The sequence below is a fragment of the Boleophthalmus pectinirostris genome, unplaced genomic scaffold (assembly GCF_026225935.1).
Source record: "Boleophthalmus pectinirostris isolate CB_2022bp ecotype Guang Dong unplaced genomic scaffold, ASM2622593v1 HiC_scaffold_19, whole genome shotgun sequence".
NCBI lineage: Eukaryota > Metazoa > Chordata > Actinopteri > Gobiiformes > Gobiidae > Boleophthalmus > Boleophthalmus pectinirostris.
In genome coordinates, this window is record NW_026571140.1 from 30,992,579 (window position 1) to 31,008,056 (window position 15,478).

Below are 15,478 nucleotides of genomic sequence, written 5' to 3' on the forward strand. Positions count from 1 at the left end.
CTCATCGGGCTTCGCAAATGGATCCATTATTTATCTTCAAGAGATATATAATTTTTTCCCCAACAAATAAAACACAACTCCTGGTGTCTTTAACAACATTATAATATAGATCAGAAAATAGCATAAAATGGGCCCTTTAATACAACAATCAATGATGAGCAAAAACCTCTGCCAAGGCATTTCTCGTATATTGCAACGGTTAAAGTATTGTGACCAAACCTTGATTCAAATACGTTCTGGGGGTGACTGTTCCTTCCTATTCCTCACAAAATATGCACAATTCCATAGAAACAATATTGGGGGGGTTTCTTTTTTAAGACTGGATTAGTGAGGGAACGAGTATTACAGGTATTAAATTACATGGAATGCTTGAGCCATGATAATAATACTGCAACACTGCAAGTAATCAATATGAATGTAAACAACAAAGAGAGGTTGCAGAAAGGGAAGCAATCAGAGGCTATGTATGCTGGGAGTTAAAGGAAGACTAGAATAAATAAACAATAGAATATCAACAAATATTAAGATGAATCAAATGAATTGTTTTGAGTCTGAATTACTGTGTGAAAGTAAATTGAATACGGGCATAACCTGACAATGAACTGGGCCTGTAATAGATTTAATGTAATAGATAAAAACAAAATAAACACTTTAAAGAATGTGTAAAATGTTGCAGAGGTGAACAAACTGTGAAGCAACACAGTCTTAACAAAGAATTTAAGGGAGACTCCCAAGTTATGGAGTTGCTTTGTGTGGAATTACAATTACAAAACAAAGATGTATGATGCAACTTTACCATTAATAAAGGATGGTGAAATCAGTATTGAGTATTGAATCTATTGCTTATTATTGAAATTAGTATTGTGACAACACTATGAAGTAACTGTTTTTAATCTGTAGTCAGCGCTTTTATGATCACTAAAGCATTCAATGACATTTACTCCAAGTATTGTATTAAAAAGATGATTCATATATGCACCGCTTTTGCCACCATAGTTTCAGTATAAACGTGTGTAAATCAGTGCCCTCTCTGTGCCAAACACTGATCACAAATGAAGATAAAACAGTGTGTATTGTGTATCTTATATAATGTGTTCTCACTGACACCTCTCTAGGCAGAATAAACAGCTCAGAATTGGCGTTCACAGCATGAATGTGGTAATTCTTAAGACTCTACTTACTACATTTAGCAAAGATCTTGAGTGAGAAGAAGACGGCACGAAGAAATCACACAAGATTACATGGCTTTGTTAATTTTGATACTGAGGAATAGACTCGATACTCAATACAGATTCCAATACAACAATGATAATAAAAACACTCTTTAATTAGACAACAGAGTGTAATTTTCAACATTAAATCATAGTACTTTCTTTTATATTACCATGTGGTCTTATAAAGGCTATCCCCAGGTTTGACTACCCCAAATTTAAGACTTTTGTAAGACCTTTTTTAAGACCACTTAAAAGAAAATTAAGACCAGCATCGCAACCATTATATGGGCGAAAAACACCAGATCCAATTCTAATAATGACCAAACAACTACCGGTACTATATCTAGAATCAGAAGAGCCACTGTGGATTAAACCTACACTTCCCCATGATCCATCCAGCGTCTTCCTCCACTCTACTGATTGTTTTGTTCATTGCCACCAGCACCAGAAACCAAAATATTTTTTGCGCATACTCCAAATTGGACGTTCATTCACGTTACACGATTTCACATTGTTGTTTTTTTCCTCCCTCCATTTAACATTGCAGCCTGTTTGATAGGAAATAGGATAATGAAATTTAATACATTTGTGAAAAAAATAAGACTTGGACAACATAAATGAAGACTTTTTAAGGCCTTAATTTAGGAACGTGAAATTTAAGACCTTTTTAAGACTTTTAAAACCCCGCAGCTACCCTGTTATATCCGTGTAATTCCTCAGTCATCCAGGGAGGTTCGATAGTGGTCTGTGGGCGTGTACTAGTCTATGTACTCTTATACTTGTTGTGATACAGCGCAAGATCATTCTAAAGCTTCAGGAAAGGTTCATTTCTGTCCTGAGAATGTGACTTTATATATATATGATATTTTGATACTTTTGACAGACAACCCTAGTCAAAAATCTGACTGATGTTCTGAGATGCACTTAGAAATGGATAATATCTCAATTGTTTACTGAAGATACATGGTATACATATTCAATACATATAGAGAGAATAAAAAGCGCTCATTAAAAATATATTGCAGAGTAATCTTTCAAACATGGGTGTAAGTAAAGAGATATTTCTTTAGTGGATAATTTTCTCATTGCTGATGGATTGCCCTAATATCATTTGAATATTATCATCAAGATTAAACCATAGTGAGTGAGTAGTAAAGGAGTTATCAGTTATATTGCTACTATAGGATTTAGAGTGATAAAGGGAGCCACTCAGGTTTGTTTACAAGAACAGATATGGATATGCTTTTTCAAAATGCATCAACAATTGCCCACCCCATCAAAGCAACATCTCAGTGCTTCATCTGACCCAGACTTCAATGACTGGACAACAAGTTTCAGCCTAGTACCACAGACTTGGGCACTTCTGATCTTAGATAACTATTGCACACAACAGTAGACTGTATTATAGACCTCTCAGCTGTCAGTGTAAACCAGGCCTGGCTTGTCTCTGTCTACATGAGCCGCACAGAACAAGGTGATGCTGCCAGCCGCCTGACACTGACACAGCCAATGAATATGCACGGGTCAAAGGGGTCACGTGTCTCCTACATTAAAACAATTAAACGTTTTGACTGACGGAATACGAAAGCCATTCATTCATATTCAAGCCTTCACCAAGTCCTGCCTGTTCCAAATGGATGGACTAGCTCTACTCCAGCATCCCCAAATGCGCCCACATCTTATTTCTCAGGTTGTTTCCAGAGAGGCACCCCTGCACCCCCTGCACCCATGCCTCTAGCTCATGTCTCCATATATGGCTCTCTACGTCATGCCTGGCGCTGCTGATGCTGAGATGACAGCGGGCTAATGATCCGTGAGGAGGATTTAACGCCAAATGGTAGCGAGCTTAGCTAGTTCTGCGACCAGAAGACACATCGCCTTTGCGTTGTGGAGAAGTGCGCAGTTTTACGCACGACCCATGCACTGTGCTTGTATCCTGTGCGGTGCTTATTTTGATCGGAGCATGCCCCTTGGCGATTGTCCCCATAATGTTATGGCTGCGCATAGGGATTCCCTTACAGTCATTCTGGCGTTACAAGATGAAGCTAAAGGTCATTTGAGAGACTCGCGATTACTGTCTTGGGGAGGGGGGAATAACTTACTACTGCTGTAATGGATATTATATGAAGGACTACAATGGAATATACAAGGCTAATGGTTAGCTTTGTAATAGCAGTGTAGCTACCACAGAGAAAGAGCTCAGACCGGAGCCCGGAGCTCCAGCAGAGGCAGGGCGAGCAGACCCATCGGTGCAGCAGCTCAGCTAAACAATCACCCGGACCAGCAGCGCTTTAGCTCGTTAGCCGTGTTAGCCAAGCGGCTAGCCAACTCTGCTATCTGTCCAGGACCCAGCTAGCTACTCAGTCCTTAGCCTCTGTGGGTGTTATCCTTGTCAAATACGGAATATAAAACAAGAGCTCACCGTGAACGGAATGTCATTCACGCTTCCCACCGAGTAGCAGCAGTCTCCCGGGTTCACAGCCCCAGTCAGCACCTGGTGCAGATGCATTTTGTTGATATGTTAGCAGCAAATGGTTTTTAATTATTTATAACGAGTCCACCCTTTAGGTTTCTCCATCTAGCGACGAGTGGGAATTCCATCAGTAATATTGACGCTGTCCTCGGCCTGGAAGCTCTCTTCCAGGGCGAAGCGGAGTGTGTCGGAGGAGCGCGGCTCGTCCCGTGTGAATGTAATTTCAGCCGGTCGTGTCATCTACTCAAACATGTAAAACGGAGCGTCCGCCGCCTCTCGCTGTCAACACCATCTCTGCGATTAACCGGGAGAGCCGAGCGACGAGCAGGATCTCTGCAGGAGCGAACCTGACATGCGCGCTCACGACGCGTCCAGGCACGACTAAATCTACATACACAAACACTGGAGCAGACCGCACGTATTTCTCGATTTCTTGTTGCTTATTAACTTAGTTATCTGCGAGTATAAATGCTCAGCTGTTACTACTATTGTTATTTAGTCCAAGTTAGACTCCATAAAACATAAAAACGAGTACTGTGACTGAGAGTAGCACTGTTCTTGCTCTTTGGTTCTGCGCTGAGGCGCGCCTGTGTGAGCCTGTGGCCATCTGTCGAGAGTTCATTCATTCAGCATAAAGGTTTAGTGGCCCACTGTTAACACGATTGTGAAAGACAGCGGATATGACTGTAGCCCAATTTATCAGGAATATGACTAAGAGTCTGAATGTGGGTCTTTAAAACCTGTCAACTCATATCTGCCTCAATTCTGTATAAATTATAATTTTATGTCATTTTTCTTTGTAGAAGCAAAACTATCTTGAATCATTCTCTAGGCCTGGGGGTGGAGCAGTTTCACTCTTAACTTATAAGTTAGCCAGTTTTCTTCATAAAGTACCCTAGTCTAGGTCTATACAAGGCAACACAGGACACAGGCTAAACGATGTTATGTGGTTTTTAATCCTACAATAATAATTTCCTAGCAGGCCTTATGTCTCAGGCGTACTTAATGTCTATTTTGTTATTTGATGTATATGCTGCAGGAAAAGCAAACTAATAAGCAAATCAATTTGTCTCTTGAAAGATCTTTGCTCACAGTGTACTTATTTTGAGCCCGACTGAGAGTAGAACTGAAAAGAACAGTAAGAAAAGATAGACCTACTTGACATTTGACGGAGAACAGAGAGCTTCTGGAGCAGGATGTCCTTTGTTCCTGCCCTTCTTCTTATCTCCAGCCTCCATCAGCCTGAGCAGACTGCAGTGAACAGTACAGTAGGATTCATTGTTTTGGAATAGCGACCTGCAAGTGTATTACTGCAATGATAACACATGTTCTCTTCTAAATCTATGCTTACATCAAATACTAATTTACTACATGTTGTGAAAACAATAACACTCAGAGCAGGAGTTGCAGAGAGGGTGACACAGCTGAGAGGGGGCGGGCCTCTTATCACAGCAGGATATCTGATACAATGAATACTTTATTATCATTAATGTCATTTCCATGTTTTATTTATATATATTTTTTTACTTCTAAGTTAATTTTGTAGCTAAATCTTTGCCAGTATAATTACAGGAATTGCTGAAAATGAGGCATGAGACATAATGTATAATAATGTGTCTGTAGATAAACATCCAATGAACATTATGTGCTTGTTTGTGATTTCTACTAATGAACTCTCTTCTATTCAACCTAACATGCTTATTCTGATATACCCTAATCATTCAAAGGGGGTTATAGGGGCTCTTATTTATACCACTGTATTATTTATGCATTATTTGTTAGGTTAGATCGACAGAAAATCCCTAATGAAGGTCGACATTTGAATTGTGCAATATTTTTTTGGACTTTTTAAAAAGATGATCACAGATTTGGCTGGTGCTTCGCTCATTGCAGTTGGAGACAGATGCATGGGCGTTTAATTAATTTGAATAAGTGCTAATGACCCACTGAGACACTGATGATACAGAATGATACACAAAATATGAAGTTGTAGCAGGACTATATCAGCCAATACATTAATGGCCAGTGTTAGGAAGTAACTGAATACATTTATCAAGAATACATGTTCAGAATACTAATTTTGAGTAACTATTATGGTGCAGTTACTTTTATATTTGATGCTTTTCAGAATATAGTTACTTTTTAAAATTTAAGAATACATAACAACACTTGATCACACCGTTTAGGCTTCAAACTGCACAATATTAGAGAGAAGAATACAAAACTTCGCTCCACATAGAGATAAATAAATGTGTAACAAATGATCAAAGAATCACAACGCTGTCTTTACTTCTACGTTGCATTTTTACGCCACAACTGCAACTTGATGTAACCCTAAAAGTATTCTGTATATTCAAAATACAGTGCTCTGATTGGTAACAGAATACATTACAAAATACATTTTAATGCAGGTATTCAGTATTCTCTTACATTAAATACATTTTCAGAGTATTCCTCCAATCCAATGACCATGACCAAAGAATGCACACAAATATATGACCAAAAATGAGTCCAGTTTGGAGAAGTGGGATTGATGAACCCTGATCGAGTTTGTTGTGTACAGTAAAGTGTTTGCATAGATTGATAACATTCAGCGATCTGTGCCTTCAGTATGTGACCTGTGTTCACATGTGATTAGTGAACTCCTCTGTCTGTGTAAAGTCAGGCTTCCTCTCAGAGTGATGAGTTAGCACACACACCTCAGGCATCACAAGACTCTTAATCTGAGTGAGAACTGGTCCGTGCAGCTGTGTATGCAACATAAGCAAAAATAAAACACTCATTCATATTTCTCAACAGTTGATCAAATCATTATTGAACCTCTGAATTTTTTGTGAGTTATAAGAAGTTATAAGAAAAAAAAACTTGTGTCTAAAATAAAAATAGAAATGATTTATAGTCCAAATGTTGTTAGTTTAGTGTATTTGTGCATTTTTAACATTTTCAACATTTTTTTTTTAACATTACATGCATACATTAAATAGAAGCACACAGCCCGAAATGAGTAGGCTGAAGCAACTGCTCATGAACACCTACTCCCAATGCTATAAAATGCACAGGCCGAGTTAATTATTTATAAGTTTCTATACTTATTAATCCTGTGTTGGAATGTACACAAGCACGTGACAGTATATTTGGAAGGGCATCTGATGTGAAATAAGACATACAATAACTCAAGGTAGATAATATTGTGAAAGGGATATCAGAATGAATACTGGAATACTGAAACTTGGACAACTAATCCGACTAAATGAGAACAAAAGTTGTAATAGAAATGTGTTTTAAGTTCAGTATGCTACACTTTCTGTACTTCAGACTGTGCAGGTGTATGTAGAAGATCATGACAAGATTATTTGTGAAAGGAATATCATAATGCATTAAAACCAAATAATATATTGATTCAATCAATTGACAACTAATCAGATTAAATGAGAACTAAAGGTATTATTCAAAAATATAAATCTGTTATAAGTTCAATATTAACACATAGCTACTTTTTCTCTATACTTCAGACTGTAAATGTATGTGGACTTAGATTGTAATTGCACGGCTTGATATTTGGAAGGGCATCTGACAAACAACATGTAGAAAAGACAACAATTACTCCAGGTAGATCACTTGTGAAAGGCATATCAGAATAGATTAAAACCAACTAAAATATCGGAGAACTAGACAACTAATCTGACTAAAAGAAACAACTAACCACCTAACCACCCACCCACCCATCCATTTTCTCCCACTTATCCGGGGCCAAGTCGCGGGGGCAGCAGTCTAAGCAAGGACTCCCAGACTTCCTTCACTTCGGACACTTCCTCCAGCTCCTCCAGTTCCTAGGCCAGCCGAGAGACATAGTCCTTCTAGCGTGTTCTGGGTCTTCCCCATGACCTCCTTCCGGTGGGACATGCCCGGGAACAGGCGCCCGGGAAGCATCCGGAACAGATGCCAGAGCCACCTCAACTGGCTCCTCTTGATGTGGCAGAGCAGCGGCTCTACTCCCAGCTCCTCCCGTGCGACTGAGCTCCTTATCCTGTCTGTAAGGCACCGCCCAGTCACCCTGCGGAGGAAACTCATTTCAACCGCTTGTATTCGTGATCTTGTCTTTTCAGTCATTTCCCAAAGCTCATGACCATAGGTGAGTGGAGGAACATATATTGACCGTTAAATTGAGAGCTTTGCCTTTCGACTCAGCTCCCGCTTTACCACAACAGTCTGATACAGCGACCGCATCACTGCCGACACTGCACCGATCCTGCCTGTCAATCTCACGCTCCATCCTCACCTCCATCCACCACTAACCACTTAGGTTGTTATTCAAAATAGAAACGTTATAAGTTCAGTATGCATTTATATATAGCTCCACTACTACTACTCTATACTTCTTCTATCCTTGTAAACAGTGATGGGAAGAATAGTTTGAAAATGTATTTAGTTACAGAATACTGAAAACCTGAATTAAAGTATCATATTCTGATACATGCTGCAGTCAGAGTACTGTATTAGTACTTTTACATAGAGTTAAATTTTAATTATAGTAGAACATGACACAACATGGTATTAAAACAGCTTTATATTTGTTTCACTGTTTGTTATGCATTTCCAATCATTAAGTGGAGAAGGAAAAATCACCATTAAGGTTATTCTTTTGATTTAGGAAAAGTAGCTGCATTCTGAATACCACCAAATGAAATTGTAACTGTGCCTGAATACAGTTACTCAAAATTTGTATTCTGAATAGTGTATGTATTCTTGGCCCATATATTCGGTTACTTCCACGGCTCGTAAAGGTGTGTAGACTGTAAACACGTGTGGATATTAGCTTGACATTGCACTCTGCTGACAAAGAAGAACAACGACTGTCACAGTGAGTCTTGCGTAAGTACATTTGATTACATCTCAGATAACTCATGTACACAGGAAGAAGAAAGAGAGGAGGGGAGAGAGAAGGAGAGAAAGAGATAGATAGAAAGAAGGAGAGAGAGAGAGACCAGGTGGCTTGTGTTGTGGCAGCGTGAAGTGGCCTATAGGCATTGAGTAATAGCTGCAGCATACACACAAAGTATTGCAAAAATGGCCACGGTTGGACAGAGGTTAATCCAGTGCTCGTGCAGTCTTGTGCCGCTGTTGGGAGACACAGCGTTGATCTCCGGAGAGCAGAATTAAATGCATTATAGATTTTCTCATTTCATGGCTGGCTACAAGCTCCAGGCTGGGCCTCGGAGCACGAGTCTCAGCTGCTCAAGATGGATGTAGCCGAGTCCACAAACTGTTAGTAATAATGAAGGGGTACAAATGTGAGTACGCTGCACGCTGCGTATACATATCTGGACACTAATATTGGGTTTTCTGGCTCATCTGTAATATAAAACCCAGCGGGGCTTTAAGTGAAATTGTACTTTTATAGCGCCATGGAACTTTTTCTCATAGATTAGGGACGGTGGTATTTTAAGTTTACCACGCATTAAAGTGGAACTAAACATCAACATTTTTTGCTACTTTTGTCAGTTTAACATCTACTTGCAACGTGGGTATGGGTGGAATTTACTAGCCTGATTCATCAGACGGTTTCACTTTGTGGAAACCATTTGACCTCACAGCATAAGGATTCATTCGCAAAGGTAGGCGGGTACTTTTTTTTTACTTAAAAAAAACTGCTATTTGGTCGGTATGTACAGTATGTAATATTGTCACTAAAGGGGCTAACTGGTATATTAATCTTTTCTCAAATCCCGTAGGAAGAAGGGCAATAACATCTTTCCCTTGATAAAATTCACCAAACATTCTCTTTGTTCTGGCTTTAAATCCTCGATCTCGGGAATCGTTGCCAATACAGAATATATGGCTTCGTCTACATCCATCTCAACCTCTTTGTTTACTGTTGTGCTGTACCACAAAAGGGACCCAGTCATGGCTTCATAGTTCTTCTCTAATTGTCCGGTGAGCAGACTACAACTTCCGGAGTTCTTGCAAATTGTTTAATGTATTCCGATTGCTGATCTAGTTGCTGGAGAGAAATGAAATTGAATGGAGGCACTAGGTGGCGCCAGCCTGGCTAGGACTTTACGGGTATATTATACAAAATTGACTATTATGGGCTTTTAAACCATGTTATAATGTTGTTACCTCATCCAGAAACATGCTTGGAATTATGTTTTGTTTCATTCACACATGTATGCGTAATCCTTTATTATTAGTCTGTCTACATTTCCAAAGCTCAAAATGATCTGTTCCACCTTGTGATGTCATGCAGTGGTAGTTTTCAAGTTAACAGCTTCCTTTTACATTTAGTTCAGTAGAGATTAGTACTTCTGGAAACAAAATTATCCAAATGATTCTAGTGAAGGTGTATGGAGTTTAAAAACACTGGCACACTTCCTGTATTAGCACATGACTTGGTAGTGTCATCTTGATAATATTTTGTTTTGGAAATATACATTTTATATATGACAGCAGCAGAATCAGAGTTCAAAAAGTGTAGGAATTTGCTTTGCTAATTTGGCACAACATAAAAAATCATTATACAATATGATCAAGGAAAAGCCAAGCATAAAATGGAATATGCAACAACAGAATCTGTGAAATCTGTGTAAAAATGTTATGCATTTCTAAATTGCTTTAATATACACTGCAAAAAAACAGCATCTGGTCAAGTTAAGATGACTTGAATTAAGAAAGTTTGATCATGATTTGAGTAAATTTCACTTGACAAGAAAAATTATCTACCAGCGGAACAAGACTTTTTGAAGTTAAAATATGAAAATACATCTTGCTACACTTAAACTAAGAAAAACTACAACTTTTTGCACTTAAACTAAATTGAATTTTGCTTGAATTAAGAAAAACATACTTATTCCACTGGTAGATCATTTTACTTGTCAAGTTTAATCTACTCAAATAAAGTAAAATGTTCTTAATTTAAGTCATTTTAACTTACCTAGATATTATTTTTTTCCAGTGTATTTTTAGAATATTATTTTGAAATGATAATAAACAAATCACAATTGTGGTCTACTCATAAGTGCTCAGTTTTATAAAGTACTTCGAGTGTCCTGAAGATAAAAAAGCATCATATAAAAATGTGACCATTTTCCGTTTTGCTGGTTTTAGGGATTAAATAGTATTTTGTGTCATTAACAGAACAGAAGCGTCTGGTCTAAACACTGAGAATAAAACGGATGATCAGTCAGTCCTTTCACAGCTGCACTTCATCTTCAGAGCACTGTAATTTCACTGTCTCTGCACTCGGACTGTTTCACAGACATGACACCGATCAAATCCTCACCACTGGACCAACCTCTCCACATCACCACAACAACTGATGATTTTCACTGAGAGCCGCAGACAGCCTGTGATTTCAGAGTGGAGTACAGTGAAGTCCGACGGGAAGAAAATACAAGTGCAGGAATTGCTGCTTTCCAGATGAAAACACAACCTTCTGTATAGGCCAAGATGGAGAGCAGCCAAAATGAAAACTGTTAAAATGCAGATATTTATTGAAATATTGAAAGTTATGTGGTGTAGCCAAAGAGAAATGGTCTGGGTAAACATTTATGACTTTGCCTTTTGGATATTTCATTCACAAATAAAATGCAATAAATAGGAAAATCTGTCTTGTTTCATTCACACACTGAGCAATCCCGAATTATCTCTAAATCTTAAAATGCTCTGTTCTACCTTGTGATGTCATGAAGTAGTCATTTTTTAAGTTAACAACAATTATTTACCTTTAGTTCAGTAGAGATTTGCAATCCCAGGTCTGAAATCATCCAAATGACCCTAGTGAAGGTATATGAAGTTTAAAAACACAGTGGAGCACTTCCTGTATTACCACATACCAACCAAATATGCCAGGCTTGTGTGTTAAACATGTATGAATGAAAGAAATCTGAATAAACTGTTAATATATTGTGTTAAATATATGCAGTATTGTACAAGTGTGTGTTCATTGTTGGTGGTTTTGTTTTTGTGCGAGCTGCCACACGGCTCAGTTTGATTGATGCTTTAGTGCTCCACTGCTCGGCCTCTGACACTTGCAGAACTGATGTGTTTTTCCTCTATCGCTCAGCACTTCCTATAATTGAACATGATTAGCTGTTTATTTCCTTTATTTATAGCCGAAAGACCCTGTAGTCCTGGTTTACTTCTGGTTTTGTCCTGGTTTAATACCTTGTCCAGTCCTGGTCTTTTCCTGGTTTAGTCCTGGTTTAGTACCTGATTTTATCCTGGTTCAGTTATGGTCTGGTCCTGGTTTAATCCTAGTCTATTCCTGGTCTATTTCTGGTTTAGTCCTAATTCAGCTCCTGGTTTAGTCCTAGTTTAGTTCTGGTTTATTACCAGGTTTAATCCTGGTTTGGTCCTGGTTTAGTCCTGGTTTAGAGCCTGGTTTAGTCAGGGTTTAGTACTGGTTTAGTCTTGGTTTGATACTGGTTTAGTATCTGGTGTAGTTCTGGTTTTGTCCTGGTCTAGTCCAGGTTTAGTCCTGGTCTAGTCCTGGTTTAGTCCCGGTTTAGTACCTGATTTTGTCTTGGTCTAGCCGTGGTCTAGTCCTGGTTTAGTCCTGGTCTAGTCCTGGTTTAGTCCTGGTTTAATACCTGGTTTTGTCTTGGTCTAGTCCTGGTCTAGTCCTGGTTTAGTCCTGGTTTAGTACAGGTTTAGTCCTGGTTTAATACCTGGTTTTGTCTTGGTCTAGTCCTGGTCTAGTCCTGGTTTAGTACTGGTTTAGTCCTGGTTTAGTCCTGATTTAGTCCTGGTCTATTCCTGGTTTAGTCCTGGTCTAGTCCTGGTTTAGTCCTGGTTTGGTGCTGGTTTAGTCCAGGTTTAGTCCAGGCTTAGTCCTGGTTCAATCCTGATTTAGTCCTAGTTTAGTACCGGTTTAGTACCTGATTTAGTCCTGGTTTGGTTCTGGTTTAGTCCTGGTGGATGCTTACTCGAACATTTTGAGTAACCTTACTTAATTCACACTGGTTATGTTCTTGTCTGAAGGAAAGTAAGCAATACTGAGATCAGTCTTGTAATGTTACTCTTTGTTAAAAAAAAAAAAAAAAGCTCTATATTACTTGATAATGTTTAGGAATCAACCCATTTTAAGCACACTGAACTAATATTTTTAGTTTGTAAGGAAGAGTATTAGGGTTTACAGTGCAGGTGTTTTTAAATAGAGATTTTGTGGTGACTGGTGGCTCTGTCCTTCCTGCAGCGGCTCAGACTGGAGGGAGCAGTGCGTCACAGATAGCACAGATTGATGAGGTCTATTCCACAGAATGGGTTTGGTGCAGAAATGGCCTCTTGTTTCTCAGTCGCGTGTCCACAGAGTCTCAAACATTATTTCTGCTTAAAGGAGGTCACATCCGCTCTTCTGCTACAAGTCCATCTGAACATGTGTGCAGCCTGTGGCAAAATATGCCTTTGAAAACTGCAGTTGTTACTGGGCTCTTAAATTATTATGTTCAAATACATTAAAGGGCCCATATTATGCTACTTTCTGATCTATGTTATAATGTTGTTTCCTCGTAAAAACATACCTAGAGTTGTGTTTTGTTTTGTTCACATATTTAATGCACAAATCCTGCATATTTTCTGATCTCTTACTATGCTGTTTCCTCATCATAAACATAACTTTGTTGTGTCGTGTTTTGTTTCATTCACACAAACCCTGCATATTTAGTTATTTAGCAGAGTTCTTTTCTCAAACGGAAAACACTAAAATCATTTGGATAATTTGTGCCCTGCAATTGCCAAGATCTACTGGACTAAAGCAAAGGAGAAATTCAGTTTGTCAATTGGACAAAAGTTTATTTGGTTAAATATGTTTCACAGCTCATCAAAGATGCTTCTTCAATTGTGGTCAAACGTTGGTGGACACTTCCTCATATCTGTCTGCAGGGAAGATGTGGTCTACTCCAGGCAGTGTAGTGAAGACTGCAGTGAGCGCAACACTGGAGAAACAAAACAGCCACTTCACAAGAGGATGTACGTATGTATGACAAGAGAGCAGCATTGGTCCTCAGTCTGCTGTACAACTCCACCTATCTCCCCTTTGAGGATAGTGAGGTACAGATCTTAGTCAGAGAAAAGAACTGGTTTGAGAAGAGAGTTAAAAAGGCTATTTTTGTTAAGAAAGAGAATCCATCCTTGAACAGAAATGGAGGCCTCAGGCACCATCTATCTCCTTTTTACAACTCAAACCTAAAAAAAAAAAAAAAACAAGAGAACAATACTTTATGGCCCTGAATGATCATGATAATAAGACCCCACACTCAGTGCAGTTCAATAGGCCTAGTTGACTAACAGAAACTGTAAACAAGCAGGTGTGTTAGTTTCAGAGTAGATTCAGTGTAGTTAGCTCCTCCCGTCAGACAGATATAAGGAAGTGTCCAACAGCATTCTGACCAGAAATGAAGAAGCAGCTTGGAACGTATTCGACCAAATAAACTTTTGTCCAGTCGACAAACTGGATTTCTCCTTTGTCATGGATTCTACCTGGACAACTGAGGGATTTTTCATACTACTGGACTAAAGGTAAAAGGTAGTTGCTACAACTGATATCACAAGGTGGAACACTTACACATGTTACTTAAATATGTGTGAATGAAAAAACAGACAAAAATACAACTCCAGGTATGTTTTTGTTGGGGTAACATTATAATTATGACTTATAAAATGAACTAAAGCTCACAAGAATCAGTTTTGCATAGGATATAAGTCCTTTAACAATTATTATGTGGAATCTTACAACCCTCACTCGCTTTCATATCATGCATAAAAAATTTTATATTTTTGACAATTTGCAAAGCACACATACTGGTAAATATTTAATCAGCATCACACTTAAGGATTAAATGCTTTTGTTGGGTGGCCACTTTGACCCACAAGGAAGGAACTAACCCCCAAATAAATGTTTTTAATGGAACTATAAAAATGTATTTTAGATTAAAAAAAGAGGGAATCAAACATCTGTTTTTGGTTGTTACATTTTTAGCTGTGTTTCAAAGTGCAGTAACTAAAAATGTCCAAAAGAGGGCAGTGCTGAACTGTGTAATCTTTACGATAACATGAGCAATGATGTACTATGGGAACCAAGGATAACCTGTTCAGAAAATACTATAGCCTTGGTTTCTGTCAGTTAATTATGTGGAGACAGCAGTCTGAGCAGCGAGGCCCAGACTTCCCTTTAGACACAGCTCTTCAAAGGGGGATCCTACGGCGTTCCCAGACCAGCTGAGAGACACAGTCCCACCAGATGCTCAGTTAAAATATACATTGTAGTATATGATCAGTCTTAGTTTTTTCGGTTTTGTTTTATCTACTGATCTGTAACACTGGCTGCACACACACCACCTTCAAACTGGGACAAACTCAGACTTAACCCAAACTAATCCTGGATTATATCAAAACTAAACCAGAACTGGGACCATGGGCTTAAACCAGGACCAGACTCTTACCTAAATGTGGAATTATTTGCTATAAATTGTGCTAGCGGCAGTGTGAGTTAAAGCAGACGGCAGACAGACCGACTCATGAGCAGGGTCCTACAGAGAGGAAGGAAGAGCAGTGATAATGGCTCTGTGCCCTGTGCTGTTTGGCTGTGAGACTGAGGAAGCACTATCAGCAGGACATACCACTCATCAAAACGGCAAAACAACTCAGACATGCAGAAAAAATAATAATAAATATACATGTATACTGTATGTGCACTATTTTATTATCCTATTTATTAGAAGAAACTGTGTCTGGAAGAATATTGCAGCATTCTGAGCAACAGCTAGAAGGAACATCAGTATTCAGTTGATTATTT

At 38.7% G+C, this 15,478-nt stretch overlaps 1 protein-coding gene across 1 annotated transcript in view; it reads right to left on the reverse strand.

Annotated features, from left to right (window-relative positions):
* dmxl2 (Dmx-like 2) overlaps window positions 1–4,306 on the reverse strand; it is a 93,948-nt gene extending 89,642 nt beyond the window's left edge. Inside the window, 1 exon segment of the mRNA XM_020939077.2 lies at window positions 3,637–4,306. Within this exon segment, the coding sequence (XP_020794736.2) occupies window positions 3,637–3,723 (87 nt within the window). The 5' untranslated portion in view covers window positions 3,724–4,306.
* Window positions 4,307–15,478: the final 11,172 nt, after the last annotated feature.